This window comes from Polypterus senegalus, chromosome 7 (genome assembly GCF_016835505.1).
Source record: "Polypterus senegalus isolate Bchr_013 chromosome 7, ASM1683550v1, whole genome shotgun sequence".
NCBI lineage: Eukaryota > Metazoa > Chordata > Cladistia > Polypteriformes > Polypteridae > Polypterus > Polypterus senegalus.
The window spans coordinates 124,775,288-124,796,686 of NC_053160.1; the positions used below are offsets into that span (position 1 = coordinate 124,775,288).

A 21,399-nucleotide genomic window follows, 5' to 3' on the forward strand; every position below is an offset into this window, starting at 1 on the left:
CTTCCGAGAGACTGTGTTTGTGGGGGGATTGACAGTTAAGGCCATTCACCTCAATTTGCTCTAAGCTGAGCTCCGCGGCTAACGCTGTCTTCCGAAGCAACTTCGTCACACTGCCAACAAATACTCACAGAAGAATACACAAGTTAATACACACGCTGTCTCTAGAGTTTCTCCACACTGAATCCTCCAGGCACTACTTATAAAAGGTTACATTGACAATCGTGTTACGTTATTTTTAAAATGTTTCCTTTTCTTAGCACAAGCAGAGCTGTGAAGCTTCGATGCATGTGCTCCATAACGCTGCTAAAAATAATGCATTTAATCACACTTTGCATTACAAGCAAAGGGGAACTTTTGTCACTGCATGATTTCCTGGTACACCGATTACATTGATCAGCAGTTCCCGATTCATTTTACCCTCGCACCCCCTTGGTTTGAGAAGAAGTATGAAAAAATATGAGGTTAACACAGAAAAACAGATCACCGATTCAAGCTTTATGAATAATCGATTCGCCATCAATAATTGTTTAGGTAAAGCCATACTCAGTGTAATCCTCCTTCCATTTTATAATTTTTCCGCCACTAGCCATGATTAAATGAATGGTAAAAAAGTAAGAGCGAAGTGAGGGTGACTTATTCAGGCAGGCATATATATGACAGCAACACTCATGACAATGTCAATCATGTTACGTTATTATTAAAATGTTTACTTTTCTTTTTCATTACTTCTTTAACACACTACTTCTCCATTTAGTGGGTATTTTGCTATATATATATATATATATATATATAGCATATATATAGCATGCGTGACAAGACCCCCCCTTTAGCCCGAAGCCATCAGGACGGGCGGACCGAACCGAGAGGTCGTGGATATTCCAGGATGTCTTTGACTTTGGAGCATTGTGGTCTCACCTGTCCTCGTCCCACCAGATAGCCTAAATACTTGGCCTCCTTTAAACCAAAGAAACATTTGTGGGGGTTAATACGGAGGCCGGCTTTAGCCAATGTCACGAGGACAGCTGAGACCTGCAATAAATGTTCCTCCCAGGTGCCGGAATAGATGACTACGTCATCCAGGTAGGCGGCACTATAGGACTGGTGGGGTTTCAACACTCTATCCACCAGGCGTTGAAAGGTCGCTGGGGCCCCGTGCAGCCCAAATGGGAGGACCTTATATTGCCAATGACCACTAGGGGTGCTAAATGCTGTTTTTTCTTTTGCGGATGCCATTAAAGGAATCTGCCAATACCCTTTCGTCATGTCAAGGGTAGTCAAGTATCTGGCGGCACCCAGCCCCCTCGAGAAGGTCATCAATGCGGGGCATCGGGTAGGCATCGAACTTGGAGACCTGATTCAGACGTCTAAAGTCATTACAGAACCTTCAGGAGCCGTCTGGCTTGGAAACAAGGACGATAGGACTGGACCAGGGGCTATTACTTTCCTCAATAATGTCCATATCCAACATCCGTTGCACCTCCAGTTCCACTTCGGCGCGTTTTGCCTCCGGGAGTCGGTAGGGCCTCTCCCGGATGATCATCTCGGGTTCCGTGACTATATCGTGTGCAATCAGTGTGGTCCAACCGGGTGTCTCGCTCACCACTTCAGGGATGGCGTGGATAGTCTGAGTTATCTCCCGCCGTTGTGAGGGGTCAGCTCTTCCCCGAGGTTAAGGGCGTTCACGCCAGCAAATAGGGAGAGGGACCTAGTAGCATTGGGAGACTCTTCCCGGTCTTTCCAAGGCTTTAATAAGTTGACGTGATAGATCCTCTCGGTTGGTCGACGATTAGGTTGGAGAACCAAATAGTCGACGAGCCCTTTTCTCTCCTTAACCTCGTATGGCCCCTGCCAATGAGCTAGCAGCTTGGAGTGGGAGGTGGGAACGAGTACCATCACTCGATCCCCTGGGCGGAACTCTCGGAAGACGCAGTTACGGTTGTAACACAGGGCCTGCGCTGCCTGCGCACCTGTCACGTGATCCTTTAGGATAGGCCTGATTTTTGCGAGCCTGTCGCGTAGTTGCGCAACATACTCCAACACATTAGAGGAGGGCAGGGGCTCGGCCTCCCAGCCCTCTTTTAGGATGTCCAAAAGTCCCCGGGGTTGTCGCCCATACAATAATTCAAAAGGGGAGAAGCCCATGTAAGCCTGGGGTACCTCCCGGTAGGCAAAAAGGATGAGCAGTAGGAGTTGGTCCCAATTCCTGCCATCGGCGCTGACTACCTTGCAAAGCATCTGTTTGAGCGTCTGATTAAAGCGTTCCACCAATCCATCTGTTCGGGCGCCATTGTGGAAGTTGACCCGGACACAGACAGGCAGACACATTCATGTCACCCACAAACACGTTTATTTACAGTATTTACAAAATATATGGTCACTAAGACCCACAGTCCACAAGTGCACAAACCCCAAAGTCACAGTCCTGGCCACAATGCCTTTCTTCGGGCTGCCTCCACTCTCCTCTCTTGCCTCGTCCTCCTTCCACCCGACTCCTCCCCAGAAATCGAATGCCTGCGCTCAGGCCGGCTTCTCCGGGTCGAACTGCCAGGTTCTCCATTCAGCCGCCTGCTGGCCCGCCGTTATGCTGTAGCGTGCCAGGATCTCCTGTTTCAGGACGTCGTACTTGGCGGCCTCCTCCTCGGGGAGGTCGTAGTAAGCGCGCTGTGCGGGTCCCTTCAGGTAGGGCACCAGGATGGACGCCCACTCGGACCGCTGCCACTCGTTCCGGGTGGCCGTCCTCTCGAAGATGCCGAGGTATGATTCGATATCATCGGCCTCTGTCATAGGCACTAGGGGTGGAGGCTTGAGGCGTGGTGGGTCAGGTCTTGCACTCCGGGCCTCGGCCAGCTGGGCCTTCGTTTGCTCCAACTCCTGGTTGGTCGCGGCCTGTGCTTGCTGCAGGGTGGCGATTTGGGCACTCATCCCCTGGAGTACCGAGTTCAAGTCCTGTCCTTCAGACATATTTATCGGATAATTATCCTGCCGGCTACGCCAATGTAAAAGATGCAAGAGGAGGCAACAAAAAGGTTTGGGGTTTTCTGACCCCTTATATTGTCAACACTCCAGACTTTATCAAAGAAAAATAAACGGTCAGACATAAACAAAAACAAGTTTCATGCGCGACACCATACTAGGCGTCGCGGCCATTTTTATATGGGAGGAGCCGGAAGTGCAGGAATGCTGGGAAGGAGTCGTGATGGATGATGGGACTGGTGACGTCATTGAAGATGGCGAAGGAAGGGCGGAAGTGTTCGTACTGCGGGCAAGGTCTTTATGGCGGTGTGTCTTTAGTTCTGTAAAACAAAGAAACAAGGTTAGTACCCCGCCATTCCCCGCCGGCGAACTTCCTTCGATGTGTTTTAAGATCCATCCGCGGTCTCCTAATCACGCATGCATGACAATAAATATATATATATATATATATATATACACACACACACACATATATATATATATAATTTCTGTGTGTGTGTATATGCATGTATGTATATATATGTGTATATGTAGCTATGTATATAGATATGAAGATATGTATGTGTATATATATACTGCTCAAATGAATTAAAGGAACACTTTTTAATCAGAGTATAGCATAAAGTCAATGAAACTTATGGGATATTAATCTGGTCAGTTAAGTAGCAGAGGGGGTTGTTAATCAGTTTCAGCTGCTGTGGTGTTAATGAAATTAACAACAGATGCACTAGAGGGGCAACAATGAGATGACCCCAAAACAGGAATGGTTTAACAGGTGGAGGCCACTGACATTTTTCCCTCCTCATCTTTTCTGACTGTTTCTTCACTAGTTTTGCATTTGGCTACAGTCAGTGTCACTACTGGTAGCATGAGGCGATACCTGGACCCTACAGAGGTTGCACAGGTAGTTCAACTTCTCCAGGATGGCACATCAATGCGTGTCATTGCCAGAAGGTTTGCTGTGTCTCCCTGCACAGTCTCAAGGGCATGGAGGAGATTCTAGGAGACAAGCAGTTACTCTAGGAGAGCTGGAGAGGGCCATAGAAGGTCCATAACCCATCAGCAGGACCAGTATCTGCTCCTTTGGGCAAGGAGGAACAGGATGAGCACTGCCAGAGCCCTACAAAATGACCTCCAGCAGGCCACTGGTGTGAATGTCTCTGACCAAACAACCAGAAAGACTTCATGAGGGTGACCCAAGGGCCCCATGTCCTCTAATGGGCCCTGAGCTCACTGCCCAGCAGCATGCAGCTCGATTGGCATTCGCCATAGAATACCAGAATTGGCAGATGCACCACTGGTGCCCTGTGCTTTTTACAGATGAGAGCAGGTTCACCCTGAACATGTGACAGAAGTGAAAGGGTCTGGAGAAGCCATGGAGAACATTATGCTGCCTGTAACATCATTCAGCATGAGCAGTTTGGTGGTGGGTTAATGATTGTCTGGGGAGGCATATCCATGGAGGGTCACACAGACCGCTACAGGCTTGACAAAGGCACCTTGGCTGCCATTAGGTATCAGGATGAAATCCTTGGACCCATTGTCAGACCCTATGCTGTTACAGTGGCTCCTGGTGCACGACAATTCCTGGCCTCATGTGGTGAGAGTATACAGGCAGTTCCTGGAGGATGAAGGAATTGATACCATCGACTGGCCACCACACTTTCCTGAACTAAATCCAATAGAACACCTCTGGGACATTATGTTTTGGTCCATCCAATGCCACCAGGTTGCACCTCAGACTGTCCAGGAGCTCAGTGATGCCCTGGTCCAGATCTGGGAGGAGATCCCCACAACACCATCTGTCATCTTATTAGAAGCATGCACCGATGTTGTCAGGCATGTATACAAGAACACAGGGGCCATACAAAGTGCTGCGTACAATTTTGAGTTGCTGCAACTAAATTTTGGCAAAATGGACTAGCCTGCCACATAATTTTTTCAGTCTGAATTTTGGGGTGTCTTTGAATTCAGGGCTCTGTAGGTTGATCATTTTCATTTCCATCAAACGATGTGGCATCCTTTCGTTCCTAACACATTACCCAGTCTATATCAGTATAGATATCCAGGAGGATTTCTTTTTCCCATTGAGATCTGATGTGTTTTCAAAGTGTTCCTTTAATTTTTTTGAGCAGTTTATATGTATATATGTATGTATATATATATACTAGCAAAATACCCGCGCTTCGCAGCGGAGAAGTAGTGTGTTAAAGAAGCAATGAAAAGAAAAGGAAACATTTTGAAAATAACGTAACCTGATTGTCAATGTAATTGTTTTATCACTGTTGTGAGTGATGAGTGTTGTTGTCATATATATATATATATATATATATATATATATTTACACACACACACATAAACATATATATATATACATATATATATATATACATATATACACACACACATATATAAACATATATATATACATATACATACATATCTACATATACTGTATACACACACAGCTATTTCGTATCAGTGCAATACGCTGTTTGTTAAAACGGTTGACTCCCGCTCTTACGTGCAATAACAAATCAAATCATTCAGTTGTCTTTGCTCATATGTCATTTTCGAGCTGGACACCTGGCATCTTTTTTTGGCAACAAGTTCGTTTCTGTTTGGTGTGAGGTTCTGTGTTGTGGAGATTCTCAGGATGGATTGCAGGTGCTCATCAGTGAGGCGACTCCTGTGTGCTGTTTTGTTAGTCTTTATCACTGAGAAGAGCTTCTCACACAGATATGTGCTACCAAACATGCACAAGGTTCGAGCCGCATGTAGACGGACTTTTTTTGTTCATCAAAGTCACCAAAGCGCCGTGCAAACTCAGTGCGCAGTGCGCTCAGTTTATCAGCAAAGTGCATATTTGGGAACACCGTAGTGACGACTTGGTTTAACAGTACTTGGCAACAGGGAAAGTGGGGCAAGGTGAACTGGTTTGTGTCTCCCATAAAAGCAGCTTCACTTGAAATCACTTTGTGATTGTGCACGGGTTAAAACGTCCGCTGAAGTGTCAGATTCTTATTTAATTATGCTGTTTTCTGTATCTTCTGAATTGCATTCAGGTTACCCTGATGCAAGGCAGCTAAAGCGCTGCATTATGGGATCTGTAGTTTATTGTGTTACCAGCGCTTCATATACCCGGGCTTTAATAACAATAATACAGTATATAAAATGATCTCGGGCGGATATAATTACACGCCGGGCGGATGTGGCCCGCGCCCTTGAGTTTGACACATATGGACTAAATAGAACTTGAAAAGATATGTTTTTTCAAATGTGATCGCGTAATTCAGATAGAGTTGACGCGCACTACAGCCTGCATGCCTCAATGAGTCATCCTCCCTCGCTCTTACTTTTTTACCGTTCATCTAATGAATACACTGAGTATGGCTTTACCAAAACAATCATTGATGGCGAATAAAGTATCCATTATTCGAGTATGTAGAGCGGGATATATATATATACATATATACCCGCGTATCGCAGCGGAGAAGTAGTGTGTTAAAAAAGGTAGAAAAAGAAAAGGGAACATTTTAAAAATAACGTAACATGACTGTCAATATACAGTATTTGTTTTGTGAGTGTTACTGAGTGTTGCTGTCATCAAGGATTTGATTATCATTATTTCTTTCAATCAGGTTCGTATTTGTAGGATGTGTTGTGTTCAAGTTACATTCCGTGTTTGTCAATCGCTGTAAAGATGACAGGTTTCATTCATCGATTCGTTTCTTACTGCATCAATAAACAGCTCGTCTTCTTCTTTATCTGAGACCTGACACACTGCATGCACGGGTTTTTTTTACACTGTCTTCCTTTAGCGGACATTGACTTTTTCCACCGTGTGCTTTGTTTCCACAGTAGCTGCATTTATGAATATGCTTATCAGACGCTTCATATTTTTTGCTGTCTTTTCAATTGTGTAATTCGGTTTTGTTCAGTGCTCTTTGGAACTGTTGCTTTTATCTGTGCACTCGCCAGTTCACGTGAGCCACTCGGTGTACTTGCATCGAAGGTTCCCAGCTGTGCTGGTGCCATCTCGTGCTATGTCCATAGCTGTATTTAATGTTACCTTAGTCCTGGCACTTAAAACTTTCTCTCGCAGTTTCGCTGAGTTTGTGTCAAACACCACCCTGACCATCTCATCTTCCTCTCCATAAGCACAGTCCTTCACCCGTGAATATTTACCCGTGGCAGTTTGCTATTGGATTGCCGCTGACGGACGGCCTTATATGGGCAGGCACTAAATTACAAACGCCAGCGCAGCCTGTCTATGAACTTAATTTAAAGTGTAGGTTTACATCGTGCTTTGTTTCAGTAGCAGAACTCATGAATATGGTTGTATATGTCACTTTCGCCGCTTCTTATTGTTTCGCTGCCTTCTCAATTATATAATGCATGTTTTCTTAAGCGCTTTTTTGAGCTCTTCCTGGTTTTCTGTGTACTGCGTGATTACATGGGAGGCGTGATGATGTCACACGAAACTCCGCCCCCACGGCGTTGAAGCTCATCTCCATTACAGTAAATGGAGAAAACTGCTTCCAGTTATGACCATTACGCGTAGAATTTCGATATAAAACCTGCCCAACTTTTGTAAGGAAGCTGTAAGGAATGAACCTGCCAAATTTCAGCCTTCCACCCACACGGGAAGTTGGAGAATTAGTAATGAGTCAGTGAGTGAGTCAGTGAGTGAGTGAGGGCTTTGCCTTTTATTAGTATATATATATATATATATATATATATATATATATATATATATATATATATATATATATATATATATATATATATATATATATATATATATACACACACACACATATATACACACAAATACATATATATATATATACATACACACACACATATATAAACATATATATACATATACATACATATCTACATATATACACACACAGCTATTTCAGATCAGTGCAATACGCTGTTTGTTAAAACGGATGACACCCGCTCTTACGTGCAAGTCTGCGTGGATATTATGAACTATCAGATTTGTTCAAGTTCTATTTAAATTTTAAATAGAAGGAATTTTTATTTAGTCGACAGAAATATCTTTGGTAGGAATGGTAAAACAGACAGGAATATTATTCCTGAATAAATCAACTCAAACCTTAAACAACTTATAATATTTTGCTCTCCATAAAAATATATCCTGTCTAAATTATACAAGTTAGAAATAAAGTAAACATTAAAAGAACAAACATTCAAATTTCTTTACTCTTATGTAATTTTATATTTTATAAAAATAAACTTAGATTTTAAATATCCCAAAAGATTTTGCTCTCCATAAAAATATATCCTGTCAAAATTATACAAATTCAAATATGAACATGCTGCATAACAAAACCTAGAAATATAAATAAAATGTGTTCCTTTCAGCAATAACAAATCAAATCATTCAGTTGTCTTTGCTCATATGTCATTTTAGAGCTGGACGCCTGGCATCTTTTTTGGCAACAGGTTCGTTTCTGTTTGGTGTGAGGTTCTGTGTTGTGGAGATTCTCAGGATGGATTGCAGGTGCTCATCAGTGAGGCGACTCCTGTGTGCTGTTTTGTTAGTCTTTATCACTGAGAAGAGCTTCTCACACAGATATGTGCTACCAAACATGCACAAGGTTCGAGCCGCATGTAGACGGACTTTTTGTTCTTCAAAGTCACCAAAGCGCCGTGCAAACTCAGTGCGCTCAGTTTATCAGCAAAGTGCGATTTGGGAACACCGTAGTGACGACTTGGTTTAACATTACTTGGTAACAGGGAAAGTGGGGCAAGTGGTTGTGTCTCCCATAAAAGCAGCCTCAATTGAAATCACTTTGTGATTGTGCACGGGTAAAACGTCCGCTGAAGTGTCAGATTCTTATTTAATTCTTCTGCTTTCTGTATCTTCTGCATTGCATTCAGGTCTTTCAGTTTACCCTGATGTTTTGTTTTATAGTGCCGTCTTAGATTAAATTCTGTAATTACAGCCACATTAGCTCCACAAATGAGACACACGGGTTCAGTAAACATATACTCAGCCTCCCATCGGTTTTAAAGGCTCTATTTTCAGAATCAACTTTTCTCTTCAGCATCGTGTGAGCTAGCTTCGCAATAACTTGCAGCATCTTAAGGTAGACTTGATTAACGCGTAACTGTTGGCAAGGCAGCTGAAGCTGCTGCATTATGGGATCTGTAGTTTATTGTGTTACCAGCGCTTCATATACCTGGGCTTTAATAACAATAATACAGTATATAAAATGATCTCGGGCCGGATATAATTACACGCCGGGCGGATGTGGCCCGCCCTTGAGTTTGACACATATGGACTAAATAGAACTTGAAAAGATATATTTTTTCAAATGTGATCGCGCAATTCAGATAGAGTTGACGCAAGACTACAGCCTGCATGCCTCAATAAGTCATCCTCCCTTGCCCTTACTTTTTACCGCTCATCTAATGAATACACTGAGTATGGCTTTACCAAAACAATCATTGATGGCTAATAAAGTATCCATTATTCGAGTATGTAGATCGGGTTATATATATATACATATATATATATATATACCCGCATATCGCAGCGGAGAAGTAGTGTGTTAAAAAAGCTAGAAAAAGAAAAGGGAACATTTTAAAAATAACGTAACATGACTGTCAATATACAGTATTTGTTTTGTGAGTGTTACTGAGTGTTGCTGTCATCAAGGATTTGATTATCATTATTTCTTTCAATCAGGTTCGTATTTGTAGGATGTGTTGTGTTCAAGTTACATTCCGTGTTTGTCAATCGCTGTAAAGATGACAGGTTTCATTCATCGATTCGTTTCTTACTGCATCAATAAACAGCTCGCCTTCTTCTTTATCTGAGACCTGACACACTGCATGCACGGTTTTTTACACTGTCTTCCTTTAGCGGACATTGACTTTTTCCAACGTGTGCTTTGTTTCCGCAGTAGTTGGATTTATGAATATGCTTGTATGTATAGACGCTTCATATTTTTGCTGCCTTTTCAATTGTGTAATTCGGTTTTGTTCAGCTTTTGGAACTGTTGCCTTTTATCTGTGCACTGCGCCAGTTCACGTGAGCCACTCGTGTACATGCATCGAAGGTTCCCAGCTGTGCTGGTGCCATCTCGCTATGTCCATGGCTGTATTTAATGTTACCTTAGTCCTGGCACTTAAAACTTTCTCTCGCAGTTTCGCTGAGTTTGTGTCAAACACCACCCTGACCATCTCATCTTCCTCTCCATAAGCACAGTCCTTCACCCGTGAATATTTACCCGTGGCAGTTTGCTATTGGATTGCCGCTGACGGACGGCCTTATATGGGCAGGCACTAAATTACAAACGCCACCGGCAGCCTGTCTATGAACTTAATTTAAAGTGTAGGTTTACATCGTGCTTTGTTTCAAGTAGCAGAACTCATGAATATGGTTGTATATGTCACTTGCCGCTTCTTATTGTTTCGCTGCCTTCTCAATTATATAATGCATGTTTTCTTCAGCGCTTTTTGAGGTCTTCCTGGTTTTCTATGTACTGCGTGATTACGTGGGAGGCGTGATGATGTCACACGAAACTCCGCTCCCACGGCGTTGAAGCTCATCTCCATTACAGTAAATGGAGAAAACTGCTTCCAGTTATGACCATTACGCGTAGAATTTCGATATAAAACCTGCCCAACTTTTGTAAGGAAGCTGTAAGGAATGAACCTGCCAAATTTCAGCCTTCCACCCACACGGGAAGTTGGAGAATTAGTGATGAGTGAGTGAGTGAGTGAGTGAGTGAGTGAGTGAGTGAGTGAGTGAGTGAGTGAGTGAGTGAGTGAGGGCTTTGACTTTTATTAGTATAGATATATATATATATGTATGTATGTATGTAGACTCAAACCCAATATGACAGCAGCAATCCAAGCTGAGAGAAAACAGTAAAAAGGAGGCGTGTCAGACTTCGTGGTACATTTTCTGATGCAGCTAGACGAAAACAACTTCGTGACGCTGCCGCAAAATACACAAAAGAATTACTTTGACAATCGTGTTACGTTATTTTTAAAATGTTTCCTTTTCTTTTTTATAACTTCTTTAACACACGACATCGCTGCGAAACGTGGGTATTTTGATATATATATATATATATTTATATATATATATATACACTAATAAAAGGCAAAGCCCTCACTGACTCATCACTAATTCTCCCAACTTCCCGTTTAGGTAGAAGGCTGAAATTTAGCAGGCTCATTCCTAACAGCTTACTTACAAAAGTTGGAAAATTGGAAAAAGTTGAAAAAAGTTCGAAATTCTACGCGTAATGGTCATAACTGGAAGCTATTTTTCTACATATACTGTAATGGAGTTCAGCTCGAAAGCCGTGGGGGGCGGAATTTTGTGTGACATCATCACGCCTCCCACATAATCACATGAAATGACTGTCAACGCAGTACGTAGAAAACCAGGAAGAACTTCAAAAAGCGCTGAAGAAAACATGTATTATATAATTCAGAAGGCAGCGAAACAATAAGAAGCGCGCGAGTGACATATACAACCATATTCATGAGTGCTGCTACTTTGGAAACAAAGCACGGTGTAAACCTAAAGTTTAAATTAAGTTTATAGACAGGCTGCCGCTGGCATTTGTCATGCCCACGGGTAATGCGGGATACAAGTTTAATGAGAGGACGGGATATAAGAGAGTTTTGATCACTTTGTAACTAAGTTAAAATTGCAGATGAGGGGCTGTGCTTCGGCAAATTCCGAGAGACTGTGTTTGTGGGGGATTGACAGTTAAGGCGGGTGGGGGAGTCACGTCATCATCTCCCCTCATATTCACCTCATTTCGCTCTGAGCTGTGCTTCGCAGCTAACGCAGTGTTACGACTTTGTGATGCTGCCACCAAATACTCACAGAGAAATCCACAAGTTAATACACACGCTGTGTCTAGAGTTTGTCCGCACTGAATCCTAAAGGCACTACTTACAAAAGGTTACATTGACAATCGTGTTATTTTTAAAATGTTTCCTTTTCTTAGCACAAGCACAGCTGAGAAGCTTCGATGCATGTGCTCCATAACGCATTAAAAAATCACGTATTTAATCACAAGCAAAGGGGAACTTCTGTCAATGCATGATTTCCTGGTACACCGATTACATTGATCAGCGTTTCCCGATTCATTTTACCCTTGCACCCCCTTGGTTTGAGAAGAAGTATGAAAAAAATATGAGGTTAACACAGAAAAACAGATCACCAGTTGAAGCTTTATGAATAATCGATTCGCCATGAATAATTGTTTTGGTAAAGCCATACTCAGTGTAATCCTCCTTCCATTTTATAATTTTTCCGCCACTAGCCATGATTAAATGAATGGTAAAAAAGTAAGAGTGAAGGAAGGGTGATTTATTCTGGCAGGCAGGCAGGCGACAGCTCAATAGCTCGAATTTGGATATAAGTAGCTTCTATTTAGTCGCCAGAAATATCTTTGTTAGGAATGGAAGTTGAATTTAGTCTTTAAATTTCTATGGTAAAGAAAAACTTATGCAATGATGACTACATTTAACTATATAAAGTCAAAACTTGTATATATAAAGTCATCCGCGAATATATAAAGACAAAACTTGATTATATAAAGTCACTGTCGGAATAAATAAAGTCAAAACTTGAATATATAAAGTCATTCCCAAATATATAAAGTCAAAACCTGAGTATATAAAGACGGCGTTGGAATATTTCGGAATATATAAAGTCAGCACTGGAATCTATAAAGTAGATCTATATATGCCAGCAACACTCATATCAAAGACAAAACAATTACATTAACAATCATGTTACGTTATTTTTAAAATTTTTCCTTTTCTTTTTCATAACTCATAACAGTGACAAAACAATTACATTGACAATCATGTTACGTTATTTTCAAAATGTTTCCTTTTCTTTCTCTTTCCTTCTTTAACACACTACTTCTCCGCTGCGAAGTCGCGGGTATTTTGCTAGTTATAGTATATGGATGAAAAAATAGGTTCCAGTTATGACCATTACGTGTAGAATTTCGAAATGAAACCTGCCCAACTTTTGTAAGTAAGCTGTAAGGAATGAGCCTGCCAAATTTCAGCCTTCTACCTACACGGGAAGTTGGAGAATTAGTGATGAGTCAGTGAGTGAGTGAGTCAGTGAGGGCTTTGCATTTTATTAGTATAGATTAAATGTTTAAAATGATTTTAGCTGAACCGTCAGGAAAACAGTTATACCACGCAGTGTCACTGTTGAACATTTTTCATCTTGAGTCAGGTTAAGTTCAATAGTAAAAGATTTTTATTTGGCAACCCTTTGAGTTTGGTTCATGCAAGTGTGTGTGCCCTATATTTTTTCTTTCCTTTTGTTCACCTGGGCAATAATGTACATTATAATATTTTAAAAGCATGCAAGACAAATTCTATGACACTAAACAAAAGAACAATAAACTTCTGAAGTCCAATCTTTTTTTTTTTTTTTTTTCTTTTCATCTTGTTCTTAACAGAATGGGTCAAAATGTGATTTGAGTCGATTTTCATCCACCAGCTTAAGACCTGAAGCTCAAAAGAATGAAGTAGATTTCATACCTCCAAACAGGCGGACAAAATGCATCTACACACCCCTAGAACTGCAGTACCTGGAAATCAAGGAGAAACACAAGGATGTCTTGCTGTGTGTGGAATGTGGCTATAAGTACCGCTTCTTTGGAGATGATGCAGAGGTGCCAAATTTTACTCTTACTATATCTTTAAGATTCTTTGGCCTTTTTAAGGAGTTATGAAGAATATGAAAACATATAGATTAAAAATAATTAAACTATATCTAAATGCTGAACATTTATAAAGGTAATTTTACAATTCACATTTGTTTTTGTCATTCTATCCAGAAAAACCTTTTGAGAGTACTTTGAGTTTACTATGGTAGCAATTTGTTAGGGATTTTTAAATGTTCTTTAAGCATTACTTGTACAGCAAATGTTTGTATTTTCAAGTGTTATGTTGATGTTTGTAACTAGAGTTTACAGGCAGATTATTAGTCTGTACTTACTGTGGTCCTTCTTTTCTGTAGGTTGCAGCAAAAGAACTAAATATTTACTGCCATCTTGACCACAACTTTATGACAGCTAGTATTCCTACTCACAGGCTATTTGTACATATCAGACGCTTGGTTTCCAAAGGACATAAGGTCAGTGCTTCTACTGAGCATTTTTATATCTTTGATTTTGTTTTCTCCTCATTATTTGTGAAGCAGTAAATGGGTTCTGCTGAATTAGTCTTGTAGTGCCCTCAAGCTTTCAGTTAAGGGCACAATATCCCATTGTTTCTCTGCAATGATAAGTAGTTTCTCCAATAACCTTAATGAAAAAAAAAAAATATATATATATACACTCACCTAAAGGATTATTAGGAACACCATACTAATACGGTGTTTGACCCCCTTTCGCCTTCAGAACTGCCTTAACTCTATGTGGCATTGATTCAACAAGGTGCTGAAAGCATTCTTTAGAAATGTTGGCCCCTATTGATAGAATAGCATCTTGCAGTTGATGGAGATTTGTGGGATGCACATCCAGGGCACGAAGCGCCTGTTTCACCACATCCCAAAGATGCTCTATTGGGTTGAGATCTGGTGACTGTGGGGGCCATTTTAGTTCAGTGAACTCATTGTCATGTTCAAGAAACCAATTTGAAATGATTCAAGCTTTGTGACATGGTGCATTATCCTGCTGGAAGTAGCCATCAGAGGATGGGTACATGGTGGTCATGAAGGGATGGACATGGTCAGAAACAATGCTCAAGTAGCCTGTGGCATTTAAATGATGCCCAATTGGCACTAAGGGGCCTAAAGTGTGCCAAGAAAACATCCCCCACACCATTACACCACCACCACCAGCCTGCACAGTGGTAACAAGGCATGATGGATCCATGTTCTCATTCTGTTTACGCCAAATTATGACTCTACCATTTGAATGTCTCAATAGAAATCGAGACTCATCAGACCAGGCAACATTTTTCCAGTCTTCAACTGTCCAATTTTGGTGAGCTTGTGCAAATTGTAGCCTCTTTTTCCTATTTGTAGTGCAGATGAGTGGTACCCGGTGGGGTCTTCTGTTGTTGTAGCCCATCCGCCTCAAGGTTGTGCGTGTTGTGGCTTCTCAAATGCTTTTCTGCATACCTCGGTTGTAACGAGTGGTTATTTCAGTCAAAGTTGCTCTTCTATCAGCTTGAATCAGTCGGCCCATTCTCCTCTGACCTCTAGCATCAACAAGGCATTTTAGCCACAGGACTGCCGCATACTGGATGTTTTTCCCTTTTCACACCATTCTTTGTAAACCCTAGAAATGGTTGTGCATGAAAATCCCAGTAACTGAGCAGATTGTGAAATACTCAGACTGGCCCGTCTGGCACCAAGAACCATGCCATGCTCAAAATTGCTTAAATCGCCTTTCTTTCCCATTCTGACATTCAGTTTGGAGTTTAGGAGATTGTCTTGACCAGGACCACACCCCTAAATGTATTGAAGCAACTGCCATGTGATTGGTTGATTAGATAATTGCATTAATAATCCTTTAGGTGAGTGTATGTGTGTATATATATATATATATATATATATATATATATATATATATATATATATATATATATATATATATATATATATATATAGTTATATTTATATATATTTATATTTATATATGTATTTATATTTATATATGTATTTATATTTATATATGTATTTATATTTATATATATATATATATATATATATATAATATACACTGCTCACAAAAATTAAAGGAACACTTTAAAGAAACACATTAGATACATCAGATCTCAATATGAAGTTGGATATCTATACAAATAATGACAGGGCAATGTCTTAGGAACAAAAGGATGCCAAGTCTTTTAATGGAAATAAAAGTTTTCTGCCTACAGAGGGCTCAATTGTGTAGACATCCTAAAATCAGAGTGAAATGAAGATGTGGCAGGCTAGTCCATTTTTTCAAAAACTTAATTTCTGCTACTCAAAATGCTTTTCAGTATCTTGTGTGGCCCCCACGAGCTTGTATGCATGCTTGACAACATCGGGGCATGCTCCTAATGAGATGACGGATGGTGTCTTGTGGCATTTCCCCCCAGATCTGTATGAGGGCATCCCTGAGCTGTTGTACAGTCTGAGGAGCAACCTGGCGGGCCTAATGGACCGAAACATAATGTCCCACAGATGTTCTATTGGGTTTAAGTCAGGGGATCGTGAAGGCCATTTAATTATTTCAATTCCTTCATCCTCCAGGTACTGCCTGCATACTCTTGCCACATGAGGCCGGGCATTGTCGTGCATTAGGAGGAAACCAGGACCTACTGCACCAGCGTAGGGTCTGACAATGGGTCCAAGGATTTCATCCTGATACCTAATGGCAGTCAAGATGCCGTTAGATGCCGTTGTCTAGCCTGTAGAGGTCTGTGAGTCGCTCCATGGATATGCCTCCAAGATCATCACTGACCCACCACCAAACCAGTCATGCTAAATGATGTTACAGGCAGCATAATATTCTCCATGGCTTCTCCTGACCCTTTCACGTCTTTCACATACACTCAGGGTGAACCTGCTCTCATCTGTGAAAAGCACAAGACGCCAGTGGTGGACCTGCCAATTCTGGTATTCGATGGCAAATGCCAATTGAACTCTCCGGTGCTGTGCAGTGAGCAGAGGGCGCAGTAGACATTTGGGCCCTCAGGCAACCCTCATGAAGTCTGTTTCTGATTGTTTGGTCAGAGACATTCACACTAGTGGCCTGCTGGAGGTCATTTTGTAGGGCTCTGGCAGTGCTTATCCTGTTCCTCCTTGCCCAAAGGAGCAGATACTGGTCCTGCTGATGGTTTATGGACCTTCTATGGCCCTCTCCAGCTCTCCTAGAGTAACTGCTTGTCTCCTAGAATCTCCTCCATGCCCTTGAGACTGTGCAGGGAGACACAGCAAACCTTCTGGCAATGACACGTATTGATGTGCCATCCTGGAGAAGTTGGACTACCTGTGCAACCTCTGTAGAGTCCAGGTATCACCTCATGCTACCAGTAGTGACACTGACTGTAGCCAAATGCAAAACTAGTGAAGAAACAGTCAGAAAAGATGAGGAGGGAAAAATGTCAGTGGCCTCCACCTGTTAAACCATTCCTGTTTTGGGGTCATCTCATTGTTGCCCCTCTAGTGCATCTGTTGTTAATTTCATTAACACCACAGCAGCTGAAACTGATTAACAACCCCCTCTGCTACTTAACTGACCAGATTAATATCCCATAAGTTTCATTGACTTTATGCTATACTCTGATTAAAAAGTGTTCCTTTAATTCTTTTGAGCAGTATATTTATATATATTTATATATTTTCTGGTGTTTTTAGCTGTTTAGCTGGTGGGAGAGAAAGCCTCATGCAGCCAATCCAAAAATAAAGTTCTTGTGACTCAACCCTTCATGTTTGCTGCCAGTCTGGCTTTGTTTACATTATGCTGCTTGAAAGCACGAGGGTTCTCAAATTGGTAAATGAGTAAACTGGTAAACAGTTTTTCCACCTCTTGTAATTTCTTTCTTTACTTCGATTTCAATTTTCTTCAAAACTTTCTTCTCACCACTCTTCACTTGCTTAGAAGCCATAGTTAACTGCAAAAGCACACAAAATACTGTAGAGCGCAAAGAGAGTGGAGGTAAAGCATGCACGTCTGACTGAGAACAATGAACAGGGAGCAGCTCTGCTTAAATGAAAAAGCCAGGCAGGCACGCGGCTCGCTCGCTTTTTCTCTCTCTCTTCTCTCTCAGCCTGCCTGCCTGCCTGTGCTGGGGGGGATGGTTCGCGTGCACATACTGCCTGCTTCTCAGAGAGAGAGTCTCAGCTGTACCCCCCTCCCCCTATGCAGAAGGCAGGCAATACGTGCACGCGAACCATCCCCCAACTCCACCCCCCGGCACAGGCAAGCAGGCAGGCAGATAGGCAGGCAAACACGTGCAGCAATCTCCCCCTCCCCAGCAGGCACTTGGCTACCTCTATTTCTCTCTCTCTCTCTCAGCTGGAGGAAGGTAGTCTGCCCGAGAACAATGCAGCATGTGCAGAAATCATCGGCGTGCACAAACCGAAAGGGAAACTGGCTTGTTTGTATGCCGATTGTGTGGTTGTGAACCGAGGCAAAAGTTTGGTGAACTGTTTGGTCGTGAACAGAGTTATATATATATATATATATATATATATATATATATATATATAATATATAAATTTGTTTTCACGTTTGAAACGGAAATTGCGTATGACCACCGAACATATTATAATACAGGAACTAATCACTTTGTTTGTGGAAGCCATTTTTATATCATCTTTGCGAATTGTTATTATTTGTGTGAGAGTTATTTTACTGATATTGAAAAGAAGTAAACACAAACATGCCGATCTATCCCATAGAAGTGCGCCCTGCGTCACCCTCTCCCAGCCTTCCTCTCTGGACTCCAGTGTTGAGCCGTCCGCCGCCAGGCACGCTCTGACAGAGATGTTTTATTTATTCGTTCAAGTGACTGTCGCGGAAACTGCCGCATTGTAACTTTTTTTTAATTGACAGTACTTGATAGTAGAAGAGATGAAGAAAACAGCTTTGCATCTTTCTACTTTTTTACTGTGGCGGTAAACAATGTGAAGACGAGACCTCCTTCAGCAGCGAGTGGTCATAACAACAAAGTGGACGCTGGGAGGCACAGAATGTTGGGCTGCTCCACCAGGTCGACAGCTTCACAGTTTCAGGAAGCATCCTCTCTTCTCGCACTGTTTGTGACACTTCAAGTGCCCCGTCGGCTCCTTGGACAGTGAAAATCTTTGCGAATGAGTGTAATTGGCACCATTGAAGCGTGACTTTCTTCGTAAATTGAGGTGCACGACTACTTACTGTCCCTTAAGGTGAGTTTGGGACACTAAAACCCTGCAACAGTCAAGGTTGCTTTTGTGATGAATTCTTTTAAGAAGATGGAGGTTTTACATCTAAGAAGATGTACCAACCTCTTCATGTGAAGTATTAGACTTGGGAATTGTTTGAACCTTCTGCCCGTTAAGCACGGAAGGGCAGCATCCACATTTCTCAGAATAATTTTTCTCTTTAATCACAAGCACGTAGTGCAAGGTTGTCAAGCAGGTAGTTTACCCGAAACCACTGCAGTAGTACTCAATGTATCTTTACTTCTTAAATGTTAATGTTTTACTGTTTAATAATTTATACACTTCTTATATATCATTCAAATTCTTTTATCAAAATGTTTTACTACTTAATAACTTATTTTATAAATACTACATTTTATTTTATTTCCTTGCACTCAGTGAGCGAATCCACTGGGTAATCAGCTAGTACATATATAATAAGAGTAATATATATGTATAATATATTGGATTGTTTTAGTCATTAAACCAGTTCAAATCAAGATATGTTAATTGAGGTAACCCCTAAATGTTATCATATGTTTTGTTCCAAAATTAAGAATGAAGAATGCCATTCATAAACATGCCCTTTCGCAAAGTGCCATAGTGAAAATAACAGGTTATTTTTACTAACAGTGCACAAAATAATGCATGAAATATCATTCATAAATACATATTTATTATTGATTTTTTTTTTCTATTTTCATTGCTTCAGTACCCTGAGCATGATTTCACAGGAGCCCATTTGTACATAAAGCAATGTTGACAAATATGTTAAAAAATTTTCTTGTAAAAATATTAAAGAAAAAGTGATATTTATCATTTTATTTAGCTATTAACATAATTCATTTTCCAGGTGGGAGTGGTGAAACAGACAGAGACAACAGCACTGAAAGCAGCAGGAGTAAATAAGAGTGCACTTTTCAGCAGGAAGCTAACAGCTCTCTATACAAAGTCCACACTTGTGGGAGAAGGTATCTTTTTATATTTAATGGATAATTAAGAATCTTCGGTTTAAGTATATGTTTAGCTGAAAGTTGTTTTCTTGAAAACATACTATTAAAATAATCAGTCAAGTTTTTAACAAGTCCTAGTTTTTACTTTTAAATAAACAAAAATGCTTCCTACTTTACTTTTTCATTAAAACTAATTAATCAACTTAAAGGGTTTCCTCATTACTACTTATTCCATATTGGATTTTCCTCAGTCTGTTAAAGTTAGACAGGTTAGATGTTACAGAACATACTCTGTAAACAAAGAATAGTCATGAGTCACATATCATAGCTAATAAGCATTTTAATTACACCAGTCAGAGAACAGATTAATGGTACAATCTTTAAATATCCCTATTCTTTACATTATCTGAAGGTCCCAAAATAGTTAAAGAGATTAAAAGTCTTGAGTGTGTATGTGGTTTATTGAATATGACTTCTTATATGTAAATTATTAGCAGTGAATAACTTAAAAAGATAAAATGTCATATGATGTTATCTTTATTGTGATGTGTTGATACAAATGATTCTAAATGTTTTAATATAACATACCGGCACAGTTTGAAGCATTTTAAAATTCACACAGTAAGTATTTTTCTTGCAATAGGTTAATTTGTCACTGGCCCTGTATAAGTGAGTGGTGTGTGTGTGTATACATCATATATCCTGCATCGGAGTTATCCCCTTTTCAGGACTGGTTCTTGCCTTGCATCCAGTGCTGACAGACCGCCTTGAGTTTGTAGTGGATTAATGAGTTTGAAGATAGATGAATGTTAAATTTGGAAAATAAACAGAAGTTGTGAAGTTTCAGTTGAATAAGTAGGAGACAGATTTTATTCTTGGATATGTACAAAGAAAAAACAGACACAAGTAAGTTACGAAGCAGGGGCACCCAGCAAAGAATACCAAAAAAAAGGACATTTTTAGTTGAATGTAATAAGGAGCTAAATAGAACCAAAATAAGTGGAACTGGTAAAGGAAAAGATTGACATAATAAGTTAAGCCAAAAGTATATTTTTATGTTTGCTATTTTTGTACTAAAAAATGCTGTACCTAAATGACGTACCTGTGGGTTGTCTAATACTTTAATGATATGGAATTTTTTCTATCTCAGATAATGAGCAGACAAACTTTAGCAGAAATGCTTACATTAGGACACTCGTATACCATATTATGTGAGTCCTATTTCTGACCGTATCACTAGTGTTGATTGCAAAATTTGTCAAAGTGTTTTACACAGCGAATATGCTGAGTTTGCCAGTGACCTTACTTGTTGAATATGTTCCTTGAAATTCACTGTGCCACCCTTCTTAGACAAATTTTTTTCCTCATCACACACATGACTCACCCAGGCTCACGTGACGTCACAGATCATGTGAAACGATAATAATAGTAATGCAGTATTTATTAGTATTAACAAAGCATTTTATTCTTCTTGATGGAAGAAAAAATTGTGAAGCATCTATACAGAATGATACATGGTTCACATGGCCAATG

At 40.6% G+C, this 21,399-nt stretch overlaps 1 protein-coding gene across 5 annotated transcripts in view; it reads left to right on the plus strand.

Annotated features, from left to right (window-relative positions):
* The window catches only part of msh3 (mutS homolog 3 (E. coli)), a 351,434-nt gene that overhangs the window by 21,380 nt on the left and 308,655 nt on the right, over window positions 1-21,399 (plus strand). For all 5 annotated transcript variants that reach the window (XM_039759260.1, XM_039759261.1, XM_039759263.1 and 2 more), the window contains exons 4-6: window positions 13,470-13,685; window positions 14,033-14,149; window positions 19,767-19,884. In XM_039759260.1, the coding sequence (XP_039615194.1) occupies window positions 13,470-13,685; window positions 14,033-14,149; window positions 19,767-19,884 (451 nt within the window). The remainder of the gene's footprint in view (window positions 1-13,469; window positions 13,686-14,032; window positions 14,150-19,766; window positions 19,885-21,399) is intronic.